The 27,556-nt window shown below is 40.8% G+C and overlaps 1 protein-coding gene across 1 annotated transcript in view; it reads right to left on the bottom strand.

Moving 5' to 3' along the window:
• Window positions 1-27,556, bottom strand: part of LAMB1 (laminin subunit beta 1) — a 69,711-nt gene that overhangs the window by 39,167 nt on the left and 2,988 nt on the right. Inside the window, exons 3-20 of the mRNA XM_074942454.1 lie at window positions 25,654-25,789; window positions 22,108-22,181; window positions 17,873-18,061; window positions 17,711-17,774; window positions 15,936-16,138; window positions 14,269-14,389; window positions 13,885-14,073; window positions 13,355-13,534; window positions 12,814-12,926; window positions 11,373-11,452; window positions 7,711-7,846; window positions 4,254-4,412; window positions 3,433-3,560; window positions 3,088-3,211; window positions 2,326-2,530; window positions 2,015-2,158; window positions 1,422-1,653; window positions 33-196 (exon numbers count right to left, since the gene is read on the bottom strand). Of these exons, the coding sequence (XP_074798555.1) occupies window positions 33-196; window positions 1,422-1,653; window positions 2,015-2,158; window positions 2,326-2,530; window positions 3,088-3,211; window positions 3,433-3,560; window positions 4,254-4,412; window positions 7,711-7,846; window positions 11,373-11,452; window positions 12,814-12,926; window positions 13,355-13,534; window positions 13,885-14,073; window positions 14,269-14,389; window positions 15,936-16,138; window positions 17,711-17,774; window positions 17,873-18,061; window positions 22,108-22,181; window positions 25,654-25,789 (2,641 nt within the window). The remainder of the gene's footprint in view (window positions 1-32; window positions 197-1,421; window positions 1,654-2,014; window positions 2,159-2,325; window positions 2,531-3,087; window positions 3,212-3,432; window positions 3,561-4,253; window positions 4,413-7,710; window positions 7,847-11,372; window positions 11,453-12,813; window positions 12,927-13,354; window positions 13,535-13,884; window positions 14,074-14,268; window positions 14,390-15,935; window positions 16,139-17,710; window positions 17,775-17,872; window positions 18,062-22,107; window positions 22,182-25,653; window positions 25,790-27,556) is intronic.

The raw sequence follows: 27,556 nt of genomic DNA, 5'->3' as shown, positions 1-27,556 counted from the left end.
AGTAGATGCCCTTTAAAGCACATGGTATTTACCTATGTATCCCACATTACAGACACACACAATTTGCAGAGTAATAGGATCTTGATAACAGCTGCTGGCAAACTGACGCCCACTTTCTGGGCCATCTGGGCAAGGACAAGGCCGACAATGATCTCCTGATCCCAGGACAGGGTCTCCATAATAGCCACCAAGGCACCTGTATTAAATAAAGGCTTGTGAACCCACAGGCAGATGTTGTACAAACTATTTCTTCTGATGTGAAATCGCACTAGAATGGTTTCTAATGACTGGAGGGATGAGCGAGATGGACTACATCTTTTGTAGGTCTCCAGTTGTTATTCACAGTATGAATAACACTATTGTAAAGATGTTTTCTTTGGCTCATACTAGCATTACAAGTAATATGCCATGCCATGCCAAACCAAACCATTCCATCTGAGATGCAATGTCTTACCTCTGATCATCACACTTTAAAACCTCCTCTGGTAGGTGTTTAGGCACATTTATATGGAGAAATCAGTTTCATGCCTCCTTGACACACACTCCTTTGCTCAAAAGGGTGCCCTTGGGCTTGGAGCAAAGATAGGAGGCCACTCAGGTTCCCAACAGCTGCTTACAGAGGATGGGGTTCGCCCCTTTCCTTCAGAATCTGCTTTGGTTTTCATGGCTGCCAATCGGCCAGAGTCCACGCAGCTCTGGCCAGTTCTGCACCAGGGCCCAGGGTTTGGCCCCTAGTTGTGATAACTCTACACAGACTTTTCATTTCCGTAGCTCTTTCAGCGGTACATATTCTCACCAAGAGTGGCATTTTTTAACATATATTCACTGCTCTGTTGCTGGAGATGGAAGAAAATGGGTCCTGCCATTTTGCCCTCATTAAAATTAAGTGATCATTTAAGTGTCTGAAACAATTCTGGGTTTGCTCATCTCCTTAAAATTTCTGCCTTGCTCTCCACTGCACAGTCACCACTACAAAGTGGACACTATGAGAGGAATTTTTGCAGTGAGAGCTGGCCCTCTTCCTATAAATGGACACTGTCACTTTCAAGATCCCCTTTCCCACGCCTGCCCAAACAAGCCTTTGGACTGGTCTTGAACCCAGGTGGTCCAGTTTGGCAGACCAAGACATTTCTATTCATTCCTATTTCTGTGTGCTGAAATCCAAGTAAGATGGACATGTGATATTTACATAGGGGACACTTTATAAACAGGAGACACAGGTTCCCCGTCCGGTAATAAGGGTGGGGCATCTCAGTGCAGAATCAACGTTTTGTGCTTGATCATGTTAATTTCACTGACTTCAATGGGACTTGAGCAATGACTTTAGGATTGGGTGTTAGCTTTGCCTGGGGCAGTTCAGTGGATATTGCTTACAATGTATAATAATGTAGCAATAAATCAGCTATAAGAAGAGACCATACCTTTCACAGTTGTGTCCCGTGGTGGAATCGCGGCAATTCAAACATTCCCCAGTGTATGGGTCACAGTCATCCGTGTGGCCATTACACTGGCAAGGCGGACAGCTTGGAAATCCCCAGTATCCAGGTAAGCACCTATCACACTGGCGGCCATACACTCCATGGAAACAGTGGCACTGGCCAGTCTCAGGATGACAGAAGGAACTGACAGAACCTTGTACGTGACATTCACAAGCTAAATTAAATAAAAATGCAGTTAAAAAGAAATGATAGTTGGAAAACTTCTCTTCCATTTATGAAGTTGCAGCCTCTGGACCTGGCTCTGCAGTCATTACCTGGCATCGCTCCCGCAAAAGCTAATCAGAGTCTTGCCCCAGTAAGGGCTGAAAGACCAGATCCTACAATTGTATTAGAATATAAAGATTCAACACAGTGGAGACTTTAAACTGGATTTCCTAGGTTATACTTAGATTCACAGAACAACAGTTCCTTAAAGCATATCTTGTTAGAAAGTGTTAGGATACCAATATTCCCCATTATTTGATTTGCCATTGCCTAACTAGAATGAATATGCGGAGATTATGGATTAAACGTACATTTGCATCCATTAGGTCCAAAGCCAAAGGTGCCAGGAGCACATCTGTCACATCTTCTTCCAACAACATTCGGACGACACTGGCACTGTCCTCCATTAGAGTCACACACTGAACTTAATGAGCCTTGAGGGTTGCACTGGCAAGCTGAATAGTGAAAAGAGGACAGAATTTGAAAAAGAGAGCACCACAGCTCATAAAACAGGTTTGAGCAGCATCTCTCCACACACACACACACACACATATATCTTGGCAACAACATTAACAACTGGAAAATTGTGATTTACTTTGCAAGTCAATTAAGTTGTACATACATAATGCGGTCTCATGTAACAGTGCAGAGATGCTAAAAATAATATTCTTGCAGACGTCAGTCATAGGGGTTTTCACAACACTCCTGCTGTTTTCCAGACATCGGTATCTTTGAAATGTTTCCCAAGCGCTGTTAGTGACCATATCTTCGCCTGAGCCCCCCACCGTGAATATGTCCAGTGATTTGCAGTAAGGCATAAGAACGAGCTATGAAACAATTATAAAATGACGAAACATTACCATTTATAATGCCACAGTCCATTTTTGTCTAAACTAAATATTACTTTGTTTCCTATTGCGCTTGCTTTTTAAAATAAAAGAAAAACAAAAAACCCAGCAAAACCAACAAGATCTTCTTAATTTTCAGAGAAGATGTCTAGCATCCACAAAACTAATATTTTATGGAAAATATGGAAGATCAGGTTTGATATTCATGATGTGCCTGCCTCACTTGTATAAATAAGCCTTTCCAAAGATACAGACTTTAGCAGTTCAGCACTTAACATGTTAGTGATCCTGTAATGTACGGCAAAGAACGCATATCAGAAAAGAAACCAAACAGGGCACATACTTTAAACCTGAAGATGTTTACAGTGCTTGAAACTGTTGTAAATGTACGGCCAAATTTAGCCAATGGATAAGTGAACAGAACTCCCATTGACTTCAGTGGGATTTATGTAGCAGGACCCAAACAGAAAATACAACACTTAGTATTTTAAGTTTGATTTTTCTTTAAAAACATCCATAAAGTAACATGCACTTACCGAGTCAATGAGTGTGTATGGGCTTTCCACCTCAGTATTGAGGGAGGAGTACTGTGGTAGCTCCAGACGAACAGTGTAATTCAGTCCCTTTTCAAAGCATATGGGTCGTGGAAGGACGACATATCTGGATTGGAAACAGAATGTTTGGTTTTCATTTAACATGTTAAATGCAATAAATCTTTTCAGATGGCTCTATGGAATATTTGGGATAATATTCTGCCTCTTCTTGTTTGATTTTTACTAAGAATGAATGGTAAGTTTTGAAAAGAAAGTTTGGAAGTTTGTGTGACCAAATCCTAAAACACGTATCAACCCTGAAATGAATGATACAACAGTTATACAGACCTTGAGCCTGGTGATAATGATACAGTCTGATTATCATCATCAGGAACGGTATTACCACATCGGCTACTTGTAGGAATCTTGCCTGGGCGTGAAACCGTAATAACAGCTTTTTCCCAGTGATCTGGTAACTGGAAAAATTGATCATCATTAACCAATGGATAAGTGATTAAACTTCTGCATGTGAGAATGAGAACTAACAAGACGCACATGTAACAATCACAATTCATGGCATTCCACTCCAGTACATAGAGTTCACGTAGCTCTGGTTACAGAACAATTTATTTGATGGGTTTTTCCTGTTTGTGAACTATCCACAAACAGATCAAGATTTTCTTGGAATGGTCCACATTTATTCTTGTGTTCACAATTATTCCATTAATATTTTATGTAAATCTAGTTCAGCGTATGGATTGCTTGTGGGAGATGTGCAATTGGTCTCCTAATGCCACACAGCAACCATTTCCACACCCTTTGTTTATTAGTCGTCCTTGCTGCGTTATGCCTAATTTATATCCTCAGCTGTCCCATAAGAGATCTTGTCATAATTTTGTAATTGTCCAGTAAGCATCATGCACTCCAACAGCACAATTATAATAAGATAATAAATAATTATTGTGATTGTGAGGCAAACAACAGTAGTGGTCAGTATAAGTCTTCTGCATTTCGGTTATTTTTAGGTAAAAAAGATTATCATTGCACCAGTCAGCTCCTAGCATTCCACAAGGAAAACTCAGGCCTTGCTAAATATATCTACAATCAGTCATCGCCCTCTCAAGAGGTAACAATGTTGATAAACACCTATGTAAAGAATGGCCAATTACCTGCGGCTCATAGCGAATCACAACATCATACTCCATAGAATATGGAATATTGTCGATATAGAATTCCAGATATGCCCCTTCAGGGACTCTTACAAATCCTATTCCAGTCCAGGATGGGATACGATCTTGAGAATACTGGCGCTCAACTATGCTCACTCCCTAAGGAAGAGGGGGAAGTTATTGAAATACTGGAAAAAAAAAATCAAATGTAACTAAAACATTACTGTTCAATGGTAGGAACAGAAATCCACAGGCACAGAAACTCCACCGACTAACTGTGGGTTAACAGGTTATTTCTGTATTTACGTTTTCTGGGTTGCTTGGTTTGTTATTAAAATCATGTGTTATATAGAAGACAAGCTCTCTTTTGTACACACAGATGTAGGTATATCTACACTTTGCCTTCTCGTTTGCAAATACAACACTTTTTCTTTCATTGCACAGAGACTGAATGAAATTATTATTGCACAGTTCTTCATCAACTTATTCATTGTAATAAGATTTAAATTTAAAATACCACTGATATAAACCATTGATCATGTTTAAAAACAAGCGTGCACAAAACCGAAACACAAATAAAGTCAATAAAAGTTATTGCTACAATCCAGAGTGTAACCGATGTAGCTTTACTCATGTTTTTTCATGTTGTATTTGTAATTATTAGAGTTTATCTGATCATTGCTGAGCACTCACATACAGCACGTAACACATACCTGTTAGCATTCAAATAGGGCAGTTAGTGTAATTACCTTTTAGAAGCCTGTTTGACTAGAACTTGGCTACCCAAACCAGCAGTTAAGATCTCCTCTTAAAGATTCAGACAATAGTCATCCAGACAAAAGATGAACATTAAAAGATAGAGAATCCAGGGCAGACAGGCATAAACCTATGAACTAAAAACATGGCCATTTCCTTTGGTCTAGAATTTCTGTTTTTTATCTGGTACTTTTATATAAGATTATGGAAGTATTTGATACTCAAAGTTCTTGTTTGAAAAAGATCAAAACCAATGAATCTGTATAAAAACAAGGCAACATCCTGCACATTCCAAAGAAATCTGTCTTAATAAGAAGGTAGACAAGGTGGGTGAGGTATTATGCCAACTTCTGTTGGTGAGCGAGACAAGCTTTCGAGCTTACACAGAACTCTTCTTCAGGTCAGGTCAGGTTAGCTAGAAAGGGATGCATTCTAAGGAAATGTAAATATGATTATTACATCAGGATGACCCTGTGACAGACTGACAGTTTCCCATATTATCCTGAATTAACTTTATTCAATAAAGTTCAATCTTACTGAATCAGGTTTAATACCTTTGGAGTCCATTGTACCAAAAATGCAATTGTGTATGTATTATTGTGGCATTGTATGTACCTTCTCTAATAGGAAGGGGATGCTAAGGTAATACCTTTGAAGCCACTCTCCACCCCTCCCCCTGGAGAGGTAGAGACCAGTTCAGAACGGATTCTCCACGGACCCTCAGACAAAGAAAAGAATTTTGGACAAATAGCCTGGTTTTAAACTGGCTCAGGGCCTTCTTCCTGATTCAGCAAATGGACAGGGAACCCTGGTCCATGGAGGGCCCCAATCCTTAGGGTAGGGTTGGAAGGACTGGGCTACTAAGGCCCCATAAGATGGGGTGCTTGTTCTGAGCAGAGGGTGTTATGAACTTGTGACCCAGAAGTTCATACCAGCCCCAGCTCAGAACAAGCACCCAGTCATTCAGGGGGCTTTGAAGGACTAACTAACTGCCAGAGCCCATGCTAGAGTTGGGGTGATCTCTGGTAAGTTTGTAAGCACGAGCATATGGTCTTTTATTGTTTTTAATGTTTTCTCTGTAGTGCTTTTGATAATCAAATGGGCTCGCCTTGCATAAAAAGAGCTGTGTTGTATCTATAGCTCTGGCCAGTCACACTGTTAACCATCTCGGAAGAGAAAGCAAGCAGGTGTGCTTGGGTAGCCTGTCTCTGCTGGGAAAAACACAGTGAAAGCTGGAAACAACTGTGCACCCTGGAAGTATCCCGGTCAGAAGTGAGTGAGACATAGGTCTTCACTGTGTCAGAGACAATGGCCAAGGGAGGTGGAAGCCTGAGAGCGGGTGCCTTTGCTAGTCTAAAGAGGGGGAATTCACGTGCAACTGAACTGTGACAGCCCCATCATGCATTCTCATACTCTCCAGAGACAGCATGGCTATAAAATTACCCAGGGTTTGAGCAAAGGGACATAGTCCTTCAAGAAGGGTCACACACTACCCGCATGCAGTCTGAGAGAAGGGAGCTTTTGGGCATGTTTTGAGATGAATAGTCATGCTGTGAAAAAACAAGGAGTCAGGACCTAGGATCTTGCAGACAACTCACTGTTTAGTGTTAGAACCCTGCATGAAAATGCAGTTATTTCATCTCACTCTGCCTAATAGAAACATTTGTAAGTATTAGCAAACACTTGACAATTTTGATTTTTTATTTTTATTTTTTAAGAAAAATAAGGTTTGCATTTTCCAACGGCTCTTTTCCCAAGCAAGTGTTTATGTATCTGCAGATTTCCCCTAGGCTACCCTTCCATTCGCAGGGCAAACTCTTACACAGTAACCAAGATTCATGCACAACCCCTACACCCTGTGCTGTGTTTCAAGTTCTATTCTACATTGACTTTCTTTCTGTAGGGTCTCTCCATAAGTTAGGACTTAGCAGAAAAAGCCTAATTTGTCTAACGCTGCAGAGTGACTGCCTTCGTTAATTAATTTCAGGCAACTACTATCTGCTGCTTTTGGAAACAGAGTTACCTCTGTTTCCTTGCTGGAGGCAGATATAACAGTCTAGCTGCGGACTATGAATTAAGAGTAAAGGTGCATTCACGACTAATAAGGGGGCAGGGGAGGAAAAGGGACATGCAGTCTGGGCACAGAGGGCTAACTAAACTAGAGATAACTAATAACATCTATAAAGCTCTTCTTTGGACTTTTAACTGCATCATTACCCATTAATAAAAGAAACCCCACCTAGGTGTATAACACCAAAAAGGACAGCTGCTATGGTGCTTGTATGTCTGTTTGCAAAAGCCACATATTCTGTATGTGGGATTTTTATTGAAACAAGCAAAGTGACCCAATGACAGAATCCCTGGATTCTTGAGAAATGCTGTGTTTACAAATCTAGGTGCACTGGAATAAAAGAGACAGATTTCACGTATGTGAAGAGTCAGGAAATGGATTTAAAAAGAAAAACAATGGCAAAATACCTTTTTGCTTCAAATTACCACATGCATTATTATCAATACCCAGCCTACCAGCTGTGAATTGACAGTTCTCTGATAGGATCTGATTCTACATTTTTCAGTGATATCTTTACAAAAACTAAATAGTTACAGCATTGGCCCTTTTTTGAAACATGGGATGCTAACTAAGAGTCAGCAGAGTTTTCCACATTTCTCTTGAACCTGCACATTAAAATTTCCTACTCACAGGACCAAAGTTGGCTTCCTCCGCCTCATAGATGTAGTGGTCTAATGACATGAAGTAATAGCCAGACTCTACTTCATTGCACTGGCGTCCAATCATATGGGGCCGGCACGGGCACTGGCCAGTTTCACTTGAGCAGCTGAAATGTAAGGTGAATTAATTTATGTTGTGCATATACTAGGAGAACACTGAGCAGATAGAAAATACAGCAGAACCTCAGAGTTACGAACACCTCGGGAATGAAGGTTGTTCATAACTCGTAAATGGTCATAACTGAACAAAACGTTATGGTTGTTCTTTCAAAAGTTTACAACTGAACATTGATTTAATACAGCTTTGAAACTTTATTATGCAGAAGAAAAGTGCTGCTTTCCCTTCATTTTTGTAATAATTTAACATAGTACCGTACTTGTTTTTTTTTTTTTTTTTTTTTGTCTCTGCTGCTGCCTGATTGCATACTTCTGGTTCCAAATGAGGTGTGTGGTTGACTGGTCAGTTCATAACTCCAGGTTCTACTGAACTCCTATATTTATCTCTAACTGTTACATTATAAACTATGTGAGGGAAGAAGCACTTCCAAACAACACTTCATCCAAATATTATTTTTCCCTCTGGGCTTGTGAAGTCAGTATTTTACAAGATTGGGAAATTAGGGCCCAAAGGCTCTGAAGAAGACAGTGTCATTCTTCAAGCACGGGGGACAGAGGTGGTTGGGAGAAGGGCTAAAACAGAGGCTAACACAACAAAATTCTCGATTCCAAAACCAGCGATTTTATTTACTAAATAGTAAAGATACTAACTTTTTTCCCCAGACTGTCTGTTTTGTTAATTTTATTGTCCTGGAATTTTCCATACAATATTAAAATAGATCTTTTCTTGCATTGAGCTGGTCAGAATTTTTCCACACACAAAAAATGAAAAATGGCCTTTTTTGTAAATGAAACTTTTTGCAAAGAACAAAACAAAAACTGTTGACACAATTCAAATGTTGTTTTTCTTTACATTTTAATCGTTTTTTAAATGAAACTCATTTTTGAAATTACTGAAATTCTTCACTTACTAAATAAACTGGCTTTCAGTAAAAAACAAAAATCACAGCATACTTCTGGATAAATGAAAAAATGTAATAAAAATATTGATAAAAGTTAGTTACAAATTTTGGTTATAAATATGAAAAATTAGTCCATTTCAAACCATGTGAAACAGAAAAAAGATATTACAATTTTTTCCCCTGTTTTTCAACCAGCTCTCATTCTGAGGCTTATTTGCAAATATTTGAAAAAGTGCAGCATAAGCCAACAGTTACGCTGGCCACAACTTTAAACTCTGCTTCCATAAGCTTTCATTTCCTCCAAGAAGAAAAGCCCTTCTAATGAAAGGAAATCAGAAATACCTTAGCTGTCCCAAAGGGGAATCAAGGAAGTTCTCTCTAAGATAGATTTTAACATTATGGGGATGTTTTCCATATTTGGATATGGATTTCATTGCCTGGGCCAGACCCCTCCTGCTTCCATGGTGGTAGTCCAAAGTTCAAAATTACACAGGAGGTTTTCAGACCAGTTTTGGCTGTTTCAGTTGCTCTGTCCACACATCACAATCAGGGATCCAGAAAACTGTTTATTAAGCTGTTTAACAGAATGACCCTAGGTTGGGCAAACATCACCCATTCCCAAAAGACTACTATAAAGTTAGAAAAAACACTTGTGAAATGCAGACAGTTCGATTACATTGTTTCAGGCTGAATGCACAGTTCTCTAAGGAGATTTAGAGAGCTAGAAGGAAAGCACATCTGTTCATTCTCCTGCCAGTCAATGATACCCTCTCTCTAGATGGTTTTGCAATCACTGCAGTTAACACAGGACGACTAGACTGGAACTCCTTGCTCCAAAATGGTTGACAGCCCTCCCCACCTTCCCACAACCACCATAAAAAGTTGCTGAGCTGAATGTGTTCATATGAACTGCAGTGAGTTGTTATCTGCACAGGAAACAGCAAGGAGGAGTAAATAGCCACATAACAGGCATTAGCATTACTGAGAGTAAATAAGTTTCAGAGTAGCAGCCGTGTTAATCTGTATCCGCAAAAAGAACAGGAGTACTTGTGGCACATTAGAAACTAACAAATTTATTTGAGCATAAGCTTTCATGGGCTACAGCCCACTTCATCGGATGCATGCACTGGAAAATACAGTGGGGAGATTTTATATACACAGAGAACATGAAACAATGGGTGTTACCATGCACACTATAACGAGAGCGATCAGTTAAGGTGAGCTATTACCAGCAGGAGAGAGCTCACCTTAACTGACAACTCTCGTTACAGTGCACATTGTAACACCCATTGTTTCATGTTCTCTGTGTATATAAAATCGTCCTACTGTATTTTCCAGTGCATGCATCCGATGAAGTGGGCTGTAGCCCATGAAAGCTTATGCTCAAATAAATTTGTTAGTTTCTAATGTGCCACAAGTACTCCTGTTCTTTTTGAGAGTGAATAAATCACTCAGCCACTGATGGGAAAGGAGACTGGTAAGAGTGAAAAGGAAAGTAAGATTGTCTCAGGGTAGGAAATTGTTTTCTTGTAAACACCCGCTGAGAGATTTTTTTTAAAATGTTGTTTATTTTAGTTAAATCTTAATCATCCAAATTAAAATAAGCGTAGACAAAGTACATAAAAGTGGGTTTAATATTTCATGAATATCTTTAGCATTCTCATGGTGCTACTAATGGCAGAGTCTTGCTTATGTGCATTAATTATGTAAAAAATTGCTCAGTGAAATCCTCATGAGATTCTAAGGTATACTGGGCCAGATGGTCGCCCACCCTGCACTCCCTTACTCTGCTGCACTAGTTTCCCATATTGAAGACAGCAACATGAAGGACACCAGAGTCTCCATTCAATCCCAGTTAGTATGTCCACTCCCATGCATGTAGCTGGGAAGCAGACAGCCACAGCCTTGGTTCCACCACCCCAATGCACCCGTCAGCATCAGCTATAGGTCTAGTGCAGAGGAAAACTAGAAGCAGACTGTGACTTTCCAAGTCACAATTCAATTCCTGGACTGCTCTTGGCACAGTGCAGTTACGTATGCAAGGCTTATAGCAAAGCCACTCTTGTCCCCAGGCTAAGGTCTTGTCTACACTATAACCATTTGTAAGTATTATGATGCACTGGTGCTATGGAAGAAGGAAACTCTAGCATAGACAGGGGGCAGGCATTTTTACCACCATCTTTTTATGCTACAGCTTCCCCCTTTTCCATCAGAGCAAAAAATGCTCCCAACTTTCCCTGGTACAAACCCTAAGGCCTGGTCTACATGTAAATATTAGATTGACCTAACCACATTGCTCAGGGTTGTGAAAAATTTCACACTCTGCGTGACGTAGCTAGGCTGAACTAACCCCAGTGCAGACGCGGCTAAGTCAATGGGCTACATTCTTCCACTGACCTTGCTACCAGCTCTTGGAGAACTGGATTAACTACATCAAGAGAAAAATCTCTTCTGTTGATGTCGGAAGTGCCTACACTATGGCACTACAGGGGCACAGTTGCAGTGCTATACCTGCTACAGCTATGTTGTAGACCTGGCCTGAACGCTGGGACAGCAAATGTAGTGGAGCTCAGCGAGTCAATGATTACAAGAACGTAATTGAAATGAGACTTACTTATTGTTTATTGCTCCCCCTTGGTCACAGTCACAAGGCCGACATCCATCCATGTCATTGCTCAGGCCCCAGTGTTCAGGCTGCAGAACAATAGGCCATTAATGCTGTAACGAGGTGTTGATTTAAAAGCACTCAGTTTGAACTCTATGCACATCCCAATTTTAAAAACAATACAAAAAACACTGCAAAGCTATTATAAAGCCACTGAGCTGCCCACACAAATAAGAGACCCTAGTCTATCACAGAACAACCACCTCCAGACAGAACCACTATACTCCACCCCATTAACCTGCCTTTACCCTGAGAACAGGGGGTGTGCTTTGCTGCACATCTGAAAGGTTAACAAATCTAAGCTTTGAGGTGCAAAGTGAAGGTGAGAGCCCGTTCCAAAGCTAAGGGTTGCTCCTGGAGAGCACCCTTCCAGCAGCTCCCCGACCCTTAATTAATTAATTATGATTGGCATGAAAAGAGGGATTTTCATAGGGAGCCAAGTCCCCAACCATTTACAGCTTTGAAAGATAAAGCCAACACCTTGACCTCCACCCAGAAATTTAACAGCAGCCAGTGCAGATTATAGAGCACTGACAACATGCTCTCAGTATGGATGTGGCATGACTTGTTCCTGTTATTCTGCAGTATGTCCTCAGGAGACAGATTGACATGCTCAGATTTCCCACATAGTTTATGGGCAGATAACAGTAGATAGACATCTACGAAAGCAGACAACGTACCTGAGATGCTAATGTCTTAGAGCCCTGATTCACGAGATGTTGTGTCAGTACGCGTTTTTTAATCCCCAGAAAGTGCTCTAGCAGGGGAGTTTCAAAGTCTCACTTTTTTGATATAAGAGAAAGAGCAGCACAACACACACTCCTTAGCTATCATAGCCTTGATTGAGGTGTGGGTAATGGGAGTTAGTCTGATGAAAAACAGCGATATGGCTGGGAAGATACTCAGCACCCTGGGCCTCATTTTCACAGCAGGCCTCTCTTTCTGGCTGGGGCAGTTTTGCGATGGTGGTTAATAGGCAGCACAAGTTTTAGATAATCTCAGTGTAAACTGCCTGATTTCAGGCACAGTCAGGCAGCTAGATAGCTGAACACGAACATTTTCTCACACAATGAACTTCCGGTGCAACACCGTGCCCCTCAAAATGCAAGTCTGGTTTGAAAAATTGATTCTTTGAACACTAGCGTTCCAATATTCCTGGCTTGCTCACTCACTTTCTTGCTTATCCTCCAATCCATCGTCATACCACCTGTTCTTTGTCACTTTACATTCAGAAGGGCCCATTTCCATCGATTCTCTCTCCATGTTCTGCTCTCAATTACTCACACAAGTCTGGCACCATCTCACTCTATACTTCTGACATGCTACACTGCCCCTTTCATATTAGTGTATTTTTCTATTACAAATCTATTCTTATTGCAAGGCTACTTACCAGACACTGCTCACAGTGCCTTCCTGTTGCTAGACGTTTACAATAGCAGCTTCCTGTCTCTGAATCACAAGGATTCCCTCCAGGAAGAGTTCCCAAAGGATTACATGCACAAGCTATATTAGGAAATGCAAGTAAATAAATCAGAACACAAGAGTTTATTTATATTTTGCACAGTATTTAATACAAATATTTACAGTAAGACCATCTTTCTTTTCTCAGTGAGCAGTTTTATTGCACATTCCTGTCTATATTCCTCCCCTACCTCCCTGCCAGATTTCCATAGACTAAGTAAAGGACTTAAACTGAAACCAAGAAAGGCTCTCTAGTGTTTCAGCTGAGTTTACAGTAAGATCACCTAGGACTTCTGATGGAAATGGGTGGAATCCAAGTCACTTGAAATCTTCAAATCATGTCCTTCCTTCAATAAAAATCAAGGGCTGTACTAGAAGTTCCTCTTCAAGCCCTAACAATTCCAGGAAGTGCTTTGGATCATACATAAAGTAACATTAGTTTATTCCCATTCCATAAATTTTCTACTTACATTGACAACCAAGGGGATTATCTGCACTTAATCCATAGAACCCTTCTTTGCAGAGGTCGCAACGTTCCCCTTCCACAAATAATTTACAGCGGCACTGTCCAGCAATAAGGCCAGCAGAGAAGTCAGTGTAGCGATCACATATTCCACCATTTTGGGAGCCAAGTGGGTCACAGTTACATGCTAAAAAGGAAGCATTGCATACACCTTTATTAACTACAGTAAAAGAAATACACAGTTCTCAGATCTGATTGCTATAGCTCATTAGACACGGCATTGTTTGCATGTGAAGTCACCAAGTGGCCGCCATTTCCCGCTTTTTAAACAAAAAGCAAAGAAGAGAGGCCACACTTACCCCAGGCCTCCATCAGAAGCACAGAACATCTGTTCATGAACAGTCAGTAACTCAAAGGAGAGGAATGGGGCCCAAGAATACAGGTGCAGCTGCTTTGGAATTCTTTAACTGAATGCCTTAGTGATCAAAGTATAGACACAATGTGCTTCAACATTCTGAGTGATGACATTGCACTTACGCTCACAAATGTTAGGATCTCGTATCTCTCTCTCTGGATGCTGAAAGTAAAATGGTTTGCATTGTTCACAGTTGCGTCCCATTGTGTTATGCTGGCAGTCATCACACACTCCACCACTAGTATTTCCGGTTGCCATGTATACAGCCATATCAAAATGGCACTGGATAGAGTGTCCATTACAATTGCACTCTAAGATACAAGGCGAAAAAGAGCAGCTTCACTAAAGTAATATGTTTTCACTAAAGAAATATTAGTCTTGTAAATAATATCTTTACAGTTCATTTAATGCAACAGAAACCTCATGAACGAACTATGTAAATTTCATCAAACATTAAAAGCAAATAAGAATATAGGATTTAGAATTGGTATTGTATTTAAACATACTTTTACATGCATTACTATGGCGTCCTTCAGCTGGTCTCCACGGTAAGTCATGGTAGAAATCCAAACACAGTTCACAGTTTAACCCTTTGGTATTATGTCTGCACATGCAGTGCCCATGGACCTATCATTTAAAAGAATAAAAAACAAATATAAAAATATAATATGCTTGGTTAAAGAAAATAAGGAGGGGAAAAAGCCAACACAATACATAGAGTGCATTCAAATTGGAATGTACCTTACCATTTCCCATCTACCTAAAATATAACCAGTGAGCGTTTGGCATACCCTTGCCAACTACCATTGCAGCAAAAACACTTAAAGAGGACATAATCATATACAGAAAGGGCCAGACTGTGAGTTCCTTGCCTGTGTGAGTAAATGCTCACCCACACAAAGTAGTCCCATTTTCTTCAGTGGAATTGCCTGTGTGAATAACTGGTCACCAATGTGAATACGGAGCACACAGTTTAGCCCAAAATGCCCTTAGTAACCTATTAGGGCAAAATCATTAAATTGTCCATAATCCATTAAAATAGGATTAGCCACATCAGAACATAGGGTCAACTAGTCTAATACCTTTCTCCAGCAGTGCATACAGAAGCTTTAGAGGAAGGGGGCCAAAGCTCTTCCACACCATAATTGATGTTTATCACAAGCCTGGCTCAAGCATCAAAATATACAGAACTGAAATCAGACAAGTTGCTCCTGTGACTGCTGCCATCTTGGATGACCATGGATTGAATTTGGAGGGAACTCCAGAGCTAGAAGAATATGTCTCTAGAATCTGAGCTGATGAACTGAGCTCTGCAGGTGGGGCTGTAAACAGACCCATAGCTACCATGGGCTGGGCACAGAGTACATAGTGCATGCTGACTGGCAGGCTAGACTCCCACAAACAAGGCCAAAACTTGATGAATCTGCCCAAAAGTTTCCCTCACACTTTGTGTTAACCATGACAATCTCCTCTCCCACACAACTCCACTTCCCAAAACAACAACCCAACAAACCCTGCTTTCAGGCTGGCAACTCACCCAATCTCTTCCCCTTCCAGCAGAAGTCCTACCTGCATCCACTTGGAAAAATCATGGGAAAAACTGACAGAAGAAAGGAAAATGCACCTGACCTATTATACAATATTATAACATGAAAGCAGCAGGATTTTCTTCTGCACTGCTGTTGATCAATTTGTGCGCTGAACTCTGAAAATGGATAGCCCTTGTAGTTTTCTTTTTATACTAGTTAATATAAATGTAGTGCTGTTCTTGTTCATTAAACTGTCTCACCCTTTGACCCTGCTATTTGCTTCAATAGAAACAAGGTCCATAGGTTAGTTCAATGTTGCATAAAAATACATTCCCTTATATCCGTTACAATACTGTTCCTTTTATTTTTATCAGGTCTTTAATATAATTAGAAAGAAGAAATTTCAAGATGTTAAAGTAACTTTAAACTACTCTCAGCTCTCGGTGTTTGAACAACAACAAAAATGGTGAATGCTGTTTTATTGTTTGGAAATTAAGAAGAAAAATAAAGGCCTAAATTCTGCCACTCTTACTGATGTACCTTAGTACTAATGTAATACATCTTCTCAATGTGAGTAAAGGGGACAGAATCAGGCTCAAGGCATTTTAACATGGTTTTAAGTGTGAAAAAGTGTGAGCATTTACCATTCCTTCCACCTCTTCATTAAAGCCGTCCACTGGTGCACACTCACTGGCATGGCCATAACAGAAACAGTTCCCACGAACCACCATGTCGTAAATTGCATAGTAGTACTTTTCTTTGATTTCCATTCTAGAATCCAAGAGGTTGTCTCCCAATGTATGTAACTTGGTGAAACTGATTCTTAAATTTGTGATTTTTAATAGGTCTGCAAGGAAAAAAGCAAACAAACAGTTGCTTGAATTAGCTACTGAGTTCTATGAACTGAAGGAAACCAAGAAAACTGCAGATCATAAATTATGGGAAACCTCACACAGAGCAATTTTCTATATCGAGATATAATATAATATCTGAGATTGTAAACAAGACTTCATCTTGTTTAAATACAAATTTCCCTCACTGCATCCTCCAGCTACAAATACCAGAGATTAATTGTTTTCCCCCCCAATATGATCACTATATATACACTAGATTAATTTAAACAAAACTGGGATTTATTTTGCTGTTGATACATACATCCACAGAATATTAACATTAATGGCACATGCATCAGTGCTACAACAGATGTCTTAGTTTTCAACCACATTTCGGATTTAAAATGTAAAATGGGTCGGGGTTAATATTAAGGAAGTACTGACAAGTGGAGTATGAGCTTCAAAGACTGTGTGCATGTTTGGAAGAACTTGAGATGGAAATTGCAGAAACACTTAGGATACAAATATAATCCTCTTCTTTATATGCCCTCACACCCTTTGAATATAATTAATTGTATTTTGATGGGAAAAACCACCATCTTGATCCTACCAAATAAAAAGTAACTGTTCTCACAGGAAGAGGTCTCGCAGGAAGACGACATTATAGCAATTAATTTGACCTTTGACTCTTTCTGCCTTGATATTATTAAAACCTTGTTTTTCTCCCATGTTTGAAAATACCCTCGGCCTAAGCTAGTAAAAATAGAATTCCTTATAAATTTCTCTTTTTAAACTTTGGTTAAACAGAAAACACTGAATCAATGTATCAGCCAGCACACAGCCTTCTACTGGAGTTCTTTTCCTTTGCTGTCTCATCCAGGCAGCTTTACACTGTTAGATACTAACTTAAACTAAAGCCAAATCCTGTTGTCCTTATGCAAGTAAAATGCCTAAAGAAGTTTCTTTTTCAAATTGTATGCTTTCATACAGCAGCAGATTTGTGTGTTTGCATTCCTTTGTCCCAATAACTGTAAATAATTGATGCATTACTTTTAATGTCTTAGGAGTGAATCCTACAATCAGATCAGTGTGGGCAGGCACTCAGTATTGCCAACTCCAACAATCATGAGTCAGACCCACAAAAATCTTTAGCTTAGCTAAAAATATCATGAGATTTAAAAAAATAATCATAAATTTGGGGTTTTATTTATCAGCTTTCTTTGGCGGGGGAGGGGTCACATTTTCAAGCTCTTCTCTGAAACAATGAGGTTTAGAATCCCCCCCACACACCTTTTAAAAAAAAAAAAAAAAGGAAGTGGAGATTCTCACATAATCCCATGACACCAGGAGTTGAGCCTTTACGAAAAACATCAGCTGTAATGAGGCTCATGACAAAAAACCATGAGTTGGCAACACTGGTTCTTATTCCGATGTGGAGACCCATTAAAGTCAGTGGAGCGGACCCCTGGTTCCTGGTGCAGTTCTGAGGCTGTACTGGGGCTGATTTTTTGCTGGTAGTTTTTTTTTTCCTCCCCATTTAAAAATACAAGAGTTAGAATGCGAAAGAAAAGTAACTATGTACATACTTTGAATTCTTGGACTATATGGGTCTTCAATTCTAAAAGCTGGATCTAAAGCACGATATATGACCTAAAGAAAGATGAAAAATGAAAGAATCAACCTTAAAATAAGGGATCTTGAAATGTGCAGAGAAAAAGTCTTCATTATATATAAAAATAACCTCCAACCTCTCCCTCAGTTGAAGGTTCAATGTCAGAATATCGGGAATCACAAATGATATCGTCTACTTTCTTCATGGGTCCAGTTGAAACACCAGGAAAGGAGTTCTCACAGTCATATGCAAAGTATCTATATACTTTCCAGGTTTTTCCAAAATCAGATGATCTTTCTATTAGCATTGCAGCTGGGCGGAATGTCTTAAAAAAACCAAAAAACAGCAAATGGTTATATACTATTAAATATTCTTTGGAATCAATTGTTAGAAGGAGCAACTTGTGTGCCTGAATTTCAAGACTTCTTCTATAGAATGATATTTTTTCTATTTTTGTCCCAATTTTCTTTTTACTGCTGCTACTACACACAAAGAAAAGGAGGACTTGTGGCACCTTAGAGACTAACAAATTTATTTGAGCATAAACTTTCGTGAGCTACAGCTCATTTTTGGAGACAGATTATGGTAAGGCCTTCATTTGAATCATGCAAATCTAATTAGAGAGTATCTTTAGAATGATGATATTTCTAATTATAGGTACGCAGACATTTAAACATACTCATAATGCAACACACAAACGTAGAATAAAGGATTGTTTACTGTAAGCTTCTAAGACTTCAGATTCCTATTTAAAATGAAGGTAAGAGAGAAATACTTGGAGAAAGATGATTATTTTTTAAGGTCAGTGAAAAAAGTGCAGATTCCCCAGTTACTGTAGCTCCTCATTTTATATCCCAGTCAGTCCTGGCTCACAGGAAGATCTAAGAGGCCTCTCATTTCCTGTCAGATGGGGCAGGGCCTGGAACGATGGAGCACAGAAGAGGGAATCCAGTTATACATATTTCCCCTTTCTTATCCTTGGTCTCTTGTCAAGTCACACATACAGAACAATGGTAATATTTTTCCATTTTTCCGGCCCCACCCCAGGGCCCTCACCCCCTGCCTCAACCTGCAGCCTCTTCCCACACTCTGAATCCCTCAACCCCATCCCCCCCAGCCTGGAACCCCCCTCCTACACTCCAAACCCTTCACCCCCAGCCCCACCCTAGAGCCCGCACCCCCAGCTGGAACCATCACCCCCTCCCGCACCCCAACTCTCGGCCCCAGCCCAGAGCCCCCTCCCGCACCCTGAACCCCTCATTTCTGGCCCCAGGCCGGAGCCTGGACCCCCATTTAGAGCCCTCACCCCCTCATGCACCCCAACCACCTGCCCCAGCCCAGGGAAAGTGAGTGAGGGTGGAGGAGAGTGAGCCACCAAGGGAGGGGGGTATGTAGTGAGTGGGGGGGGCAGGGCCTCAGGGACGGGGCGGGGCTAGGGTGTTCGCTTTTATGCGATTAGAAAGTTGGCAATCCTAATCTGTCTGCATGATCTTTCTTAGTGCTCTAACAATTGTCTTGTTGGTTGAATAGGCAACTGAAACTGGTCTTTTCCCCACCAGATTAAGAAATTCATCCTCAGCCAGTTTTATAAGACTCTGCTCCCAGGATCCATAATGACTTTGCTTTAACTGACTTTGACCAAACTTTGACATGATCTGATACAATCTAATCCTTTCTTTATTTTATATGAATAGTTTTTCTCCTTAGCTACCAGCATTTCAAACAACTAAATTAATATATGGTTTAATACCACGGAGGGGACAATGTCAGCAACAGTTAGTTCATTTGTTTTATATATATAGGCAAGACCCTCCAAAAGCCAAACACAAAAGTAGGTCTATCAGTTTTAAAATGTATTCCTGCTTAGCTGAAACGATCATCCACAGTACTAACTTGTGTCCTACAAACTAGAATTTGATAATTTAAGAGTTAAGATTGCTCAAGAGCAAATCCCACCAAAGCAATTACTAAAAATCAGTAATGTCATCATTGAAATCAACATTCACATCCATACCAATCTCAAATTTCACGCCTTTCCACCCAAACACTCTCCATAGTCACAACTACACAGCAAACTCACTTCCACTTTGAACACAGGAGCACTCACAATTCATGTATTTAATCCCTCACGATCACACCCAAACACAAACCCTTCACTCTGACCTCACCCAGACAAGGACACATCAAACCAATAGGCATACATGCAGCATTAAATAGGTCTATTGCCCATAAAAAAGGTACAAGATCAGAGTAAAGTTTTGCATTTGAGTAAGAAGCAGCCTTAATTCAAAATTAACCAAGATTTTTGGTGTAAGGAAATTTGCCAGGCTTTTTAGGAAGTATCTGATGACTATTCGCATGAATAGCCATCAACAATTATATGTATTATTATTCATAATTTGATTTAGCACTTTGGAACCCCAGTATTAGCCCAGAGCCCAATTATTTTAGGCACTGTAAAAAAACAGAACAAAAAGATAGTGCCTTCCCAAAGATCTTATAATCTAAGGATCCTTACTATGTAGGATCTAGTTTTCGACTGGGATGCCGGGTTGAAAAGAGACCCTGGTGGCTCTGGCTGGCACCGCTGACCATGCGTTAAGAGTCCAGTCGGCAGCCCCTAGGCTTATGGGTGGCCAGGGAGGCTCTGCACGCTGCCCCCAACCTGAGTGCCGGCTCCACAGCTCCCATTGGCCAGGAACTCCGACCAATGGAAGCTGTGGGGTGGTGCCTGTGGGTGTGAGGACAGCACGCGGAGCCTCCCCGGCTGTCCATTAGCCTAGGGGCCGCAGGGGCCTGGTGGATGCTTCCTGAGAGCTGTGGTAAGCGCCGCTGGGACCCTGTACCCCAAACCTCCTCCCACACCCCAACCCCCTACCCCAGCCCAGAGTCCCCTCCCGCATCCAAACTGAATCACAGAGCCTGCACCTCCACCCCAAGACCCCTCCCCAGCCCTGAGCCCCCTCTTGTACCCCAAACGCCTCATCCCGCCCCATCCCAGAGCCCACATCCCCAGCCAGAGACCTCCCCTTCATCACAAATCCCTCATCCCCAGCCCCATCCCAGAGCCCACCACCCATCGAGCACTCCAAACCCCGAGGCCCCAGACCAGAGCCCCCTCCCACATCCTAACCCCCGCCCCAGCCTGGTGAAAGTGAGTGAGGGTGGGGAAGAATGAGCAATGGAGGGAGGGGAGATAAAGCGAGTGGGGGTGGGGCCTCGGGGAAGGGGTGTTCAGTTTTGTGTGATTATAAAGTTGGCAACCCCTACTACTATGCCTTTCACATAGCCCTGCAACCCCTTGCATTTTGCACTCTTCCTCCTGCCACTCTCAGTCCTGTCCCTTGCTCCACAATTCTCTGTGCATAGACTAATTTTCCCCAGGCTCACTCCCCTTAAGCAATCCTGTTCCCACATGTCCCAATCCAGTCCTCCTTAATAAATCTCTCCTTCCATCTTTCGCCATGACCCCATACTGCCCTACCACATTCAGTTTTTAAATCCTAATACACACAGACATTTATACATACCAGTGTTTAGAAGCTGAGTTTGGTAAGGAAATATGGGGGCTTGGTGGGGTGCCACCCTGTGGGAGAGTAACATGTGATGGGTCATGGTGGAAGCAGAGGTGTGTGTTTGAGATGTAGCCCAGGGATATTATAGAGTATTCAGTTGTCCTAGAAAGTTAGCATGTAAAATGTAGAGATTAAATTCAACTATGGAGTCACTACTAATGCCTTCATAATAAAATGTACTTTGAGACACATGGTACATAATCTGTCTCTCCAGGACATCTGTTTGAAAGCAAACAAAGGCACAGATGTCCTCTTGGACACATTTTCATTTGCCAAGTGAAAATGATTGCTTACAAAACAAAACAAAAAACTTGCAGCTATGTTGATTTTGATAATGATCTTGTAAAATACAAAACACACAAAGAGCAAACAGATAACCCAAAGCACAGTTTTTGCACACTTCCACAATCTTGAAGTCTAAAATGATGGTACAGTTCCATTTTTGCTACAAAAACCCAAATATAAAATGCAAGTGAGCAACAGAAGAGCGCTTTAATCTCCTATTTTATGAGTTTTGAATTTATTCAAATTTATCTGTTTATACAAAGATCGTCAATTAAAAATTTGACACCAACACGGTTATGAAGTCCATCTCCCCTGCATTCCAATATTAACAGCATTTTTAATGCATTTATTAAAGCCTGTATCTTCAAAACTGGAACATTATATCTATCTATCTATCTATCTATCTATCTTAGTCTAAATAACCAGTTAAGCCCACAACTGCCTCCATGACAGATGTTAGATTACACAGTGCTCCAGTTTGTGATTTGTGAGAATGCTATGGATTCTTTACCTTGAAGGTCATAATGAGATGAGTGAAATGGAATTCAGCTTCCAGATCCAGCTGGAGAGTTACATTTTCCAAACCTAAAGGCAGAAAAAGGAAATTCTACAGTAAACAGGAACATTTCTCAGCAATAACTTCATCATTTTCCTAAGAGACCCTCATTCTGGTAGCATAAGGATCTTTTTCTTGACTTTGGCTGTTATGTTGTGACAGAACAATGTATGGATTAGCACTACAATAAACATTAGGGAATTGCGGTGAAGACACAGTGTTTGCAAACTTCCTAAACATCACATTACATGGGATTGCCAATTGGAGATATTATTTCTTATACAGTGCTGAACGTGTATTTAGTCTGTATGACATTTAGCATATTTCACTTTACCCCAGTAGTTGAGGTATTTCCAGTATCATTACCCCGTTTTACAGATTTTACATTTTACATTTACATTTTACAATACCCCATTACTCAGGCATGGGGAGGTTAAGTGATTCACACACAAGATCACACACAATGCAGAACTAGTCTGGTATCCAGCCTTCTGCAGAGGCCTCTATCGGATGCTTTAGAAGAAAGTGAAAAACTCTACAGTCCACTAAGGATGAAATCCTGGCCCTCACTTCGCTCTGCATGAGCGAAAGGCCTGACGTGCAATGGAAATGAACCATGATTCTTTCTGCTAGGAGCTGGACAGCTGAGCTCTCATGCAGAGGGATTCTGGAATTCTGCAAATGGCTCTCTGCCTAGGAACACGGGTGTTTGGGGCAGCCTAGTAATCAGGCAAGGGCCTGAATTAACTGGACTAGTACCAACAAACTTCCCTAAGCCCCATGTAGGTCCCCTGCCCAAAGCCTATTTAATTCTAGTTTTACAGATGAGGATATTGATTTCGCTTCTAGCCAGTTACGCAATGCTGCATAACAGAAGGAGCTGGGGCATTCTTTCCTGTCCCCTGTGTCAATCGGCATACACCCAAAGCATGAGACTGGATTACCCTTATCTTGGTTTGTATAACAGAACTAAAGTTGCTAGACAGAGGCAGATACAAAAAGATAGCCGGGGGACTGGAAGTGGCCTCCCTTATAATGCCCTGATGAGAAGCCCTGCCCCCTCCCTCAGCTGCTGCTAAGATTCAGGGTGATGGAATTCATACCATAGTGGTGATGCCGGCCACTGGCTGAGGGCTCCATTTCTAGTATCAGCCTCTGGCAGTGGGTCTCTCCAGTTGTGAGACACACACACACCTGCCCCCAACCTCTGCTTGTTGGATGGGAGCTTTTCCCTCTCTCTTCTTTGACCTTGACCTCAGAGCCTCCTGGCTATCCCAAGGAAGTGAAGGTGTCTTTGCTACTCTGCCCCAGCCTATGTATATCCCCCATACCTGCCTCTGATGTGGCACATAGTTTTCTGAGTGGTACAGCAGAACCTCAGCGTTGCCAACACCTCGGGAATGGAGGTTGTTTGTAACTCTGAATAAAATGTTATGGTTGTTCTTCTAGAAGTTTACAGCTGAACACTGACTTAATACAGCTTTGAAACTTTACTATGCAGAAGAAAAATGCTGCTTTTAACTATCTCAAATTTAAATGAAACAGCACAAGAACAATTTCCCCACCTTGTCAATTTTTTTTTAAACTCTCCCTTTATATTTTTAGTAGTTTAATACAATACTGAACTGTATTTGCTTTTTTCTCTTTTACCTCTGCTGCTGCCTGAGTGCATGCTTCTGGTTCCAAATGAGGCGTGTAATTGACTGATCAGTTCGTAACTCTGAGGGTCTACTGTATCATGAAACTGCCATACACCTGCCTACAACTTCCTGAATATCAGCAATGAAACCCAGCAGATTCTTTTCTTTTTCTAATTTCACTCAGCAGCTGCTTGGGGAAACTTATGGGCAGAAACAGAGGCAGAGGAGCCCTTTGTCTACACAGTCAGAGATTGCACTGCAGGGGTTCACACTTGAAAGATTATTTTTATAACTGTAAGGGATAGAAGCCTACAATTGTTTTTCAAATGAAAGGTTAAATTTTACAGAAATTGACTTTTCAGGTCCCCTCACTCATTAATGAAAGCTTTCCAACTTACCAGCAGCAAGAGAGAGATTTTTCAATTTGTATAACTATAAATGATCAAAATTTTAGGACTGTATACTGAAGGAAGATAACACAAACAGTTATTTGATGCATGTGAAAAGATCTCTTGAAACAGCTGGAAACACACTACATTCTAGTTTGTAGCATAAAAACAAATAAGATGATTTAAAGGGGTGTGGGGAGGGGAGGAGAGGAAGACAAGTAGAATAACCCAAGGAAATATGGTGCTTTCCAATTTTTAAATAGCTATAATTTTGTGTGGGGAACACATAGAAATACAACGATCCTTGCTGCTTTATGCCTACATGGAGAAAGAAAGAATCATTTGTTGTTTATTTTTGAGGGACATTTGCGTGACCTTATAAGCTAAAACTTTTCTGTTGGTAGGTTGCCAAGTCTATTGCAAAAAACATGAGTTATCTGGAATGCTAAACTAGAAACAGTGGAGACAGATAGCTAGCTGGATTAATCTCACTTGTTAAAAAAGGACATCATGTAAACTTCTTTTTAGTGGGCTAATAAAGAGTTTTTCAAAACATCACAGTGTTCGTTAAGTTACAATAAAAGCCTTTGCCAACATATTTGCCAAATACTATGCCTTCCATACTCTTTTTTTTTTTTTTTTAAAGGTTATCTTAGGAGCTTTAGGAAATTCTTAGGCGCTTGAGGAAATTCAGGCAGGCTGGGAGCACAGCTGTAAAAGTAAAAAGGAGTGGCTTACTCTGGAAAGAAATTTTAGAGGGGGAAAAAACCCCACAAAACTAATGTGTGTAGTTTTTATTTGCTTTGATTTGCTTGCTTTGTTCATTTATATTGCTTGGCAGATGAATACATAGCCTGAGTAGAGAAGTGAGGTGATAGTGAATATTGAGAGAGTGGCTCTGATTCTTCATTCTTCCTGAAGGGCAGAGCCAAAGGGGCTTTAAGCTGTAGGAGTCCTGTCCAGTCCGTGGCATAAACTGGACCAGCCTCAGGGTACTTGGGTGACAATGGCTTGAGCACTGTGCACTCTAGCCACACCTCCTCCCTCCACTGACAGGCATGCTATGCCAGAGGCTGGGAGGAACAACAGTGTACAGCTGTTCTGGCTGCTCTGCACTGGGATGCTCCTTGGGAGCTGTTTCCTCCCCCTTTGCTCACTCCACTAAGCACAAGAGATTTGGGCACAATATACAAAATCTATATATTTTTAAAAAACCTTAATAAGAGATTCCTTAAAGCTTATATTATACTTTTTTTCAGCACTCCTAAAGTTCATAAGACTGTTTATAATAAAACACCACTCAAGTATAAATCAAAGAATCTAGCTTTACCAAGGGATCTGTGCTTAACACACTAATGCTCCATGCAGCACTAACAACCCTTCAAATAATAACAAAACACACTGGAACCTTTAAATCAATCAAGGGTGACCAATTCTGTTCACTAGAAAAGATCCTCAGATGAACTACATACCATTTTCTGACTGCCACCACAGCTTGAGGCGGTTTGGAGCAAATGTTGTGACCACATTTTCAATAAGATGGCTATCGGGGTTGAGAGTCTCGTGGAAGGGGAACAGGGAATTGCAAGTGAAACATTTTTTGTCCTCCTGAAATAATAAGACAATTAACTTATTAGTCTTAGCGTTGGTTATTGTATCAAAAAAGTAACAGTTGTTCCCTGAAGATAAACTTATTTTGCATTAGTGTTATGTCTAGCTCTTCGTGCCTTTGGTAGAGTGAATCAAAAAGATTTGTTTTTTTACTTTAAAAATGAAAGAAAGCATAATTTACTCTTAAATTAATGTAAATTGAAGGCCAAAGGGAAAAATATGACAGGAATTCAATAAGCTTTTAGTTTTATTGGAAGTATGTTTTACTTAAAACTAATTCCAGGGACTATCCCTGGGAATAATTACTCTCTAGCACAATTCAAAAGTAAATATTAATGTTTACAGAAAACTATTAATCTGATTTATGCTGAAACATAGACCCAGAAAACAACAAGTTCAAATGCTCTGTGAAGTAGCGTTTGCTTCTCCAAGTTACAGATATCCTGGACAAAGCCCTGTGCAGCTCAAAGTCCCCTGTAAAGCTTTAGTGTAGGTCCTATTTACTAGGGTGGAATTTCACCACTGAGTCCAAATTTTCAAGCATATACTTAGGTTGAGCACACACATGGTTATGAGCACAAATGCAACCCTAACTTGTGCATGCAGCCCCAAGTTGCACCTGTTTGAAATCATGGGCCTCAGTGACTAACCCTCCTCCACAGAACAAGCGCAACATAACAGCTGTCATTATCTATTCATTCGTATTGTAAAGGTGCCTAATATGCCAGAGCCACTTGTGATAGGCACTGCACAGATATAACGAAGAGACAGTCCCTGCCCAAAGGAGTTTACATCTAAATGTAAGACGAGAGACAATAGATGGATATGACAGACCAACAGGGGGAGCTTGAGATAACGGTAAAACAGCTTGAATACGCAGCTGGTCACAGTGCAGGAGCCACTACTATTGTCAAGTGTTATGTGGGCATCATGGCTCGGATGGGTTTTACGGAGAGATTCAAAAGAGGACAATGTGGTGGTATTGGGGATTTTTTACTGGGCGCTCCTTCCAAGCAAGCATAAGGGAAAGCATGGCAAAAAGCAGAATGGGGCATGTCCAAACACTGGACAAATAGGCAGTTAAGGATGGCCTTGTTGGCAGAGTGGAGGCTACATTCACATTCACTCAGCCCTTAGTAAAACAGCACCTCAGCAGTCAAGGATCTGAGCATTAGAGATGTTGCTACAGTATACAGTAAGTGATGCTGTTTCACACAGTTCAGTGCAATTATGACGCCCTTTTCCTGGTAGTCCCCAGTCACAGAGTTCATACTCCACAAGCCCTCGGTCATTCCTGCCACGAGCAAACAAATCAAGACAAGTCTCTGTGGTCTGTGTATCCTCCCAATTCGTTATGCATGTCCCTATCATTTTCCCATACAGTCAGATTATTTGGGCTAATCTATATGAGCACTCCCAAACCAGCCAGAATAGGGGTCCCAAATATAGACCCAATCCTCCCGCCACTGAAATCAGAGTCAAAGATGTCTGTTATTTAAATTGGAGCAGGACAGTTCCCTAAGGGTTCACTCTCACAGACTTCTGAGCATCCGCAAATCCTATTTTTGCCAGAGAGAGGTGGCAAATTTCAGAATCCCCCTTCTAACCATGTCTTTTCTGCCATACTCTGTACCTTTGAGCGGGAGGCGGGGAGCAACAAAAGCAACCAAGGATACAATGCTGACTCAGAATATTTAATTGCAAGAATAAAAATAAGGGAACACTTGAAATCTTGCAAGTTATGTCAGAAATTTTACTATAGCC

This window comes from Natator depressus, chromosome 1 (assembly GCF_965152275.1).
Source record: "Natator depressus isolate rNatDep1 chromosome 1, rNatDep2.hap1, whole genome shotgun sequence".
Classification (NCBI taxonomy): domain Eukaryota; kingdom Metazoa; phylum Chordata; order Testudines; family Cheloniidae; genus Natator; species Natator depressus.
This window is presented reverse-complemented; position numbering and strand designations above follow the sequence as displayed.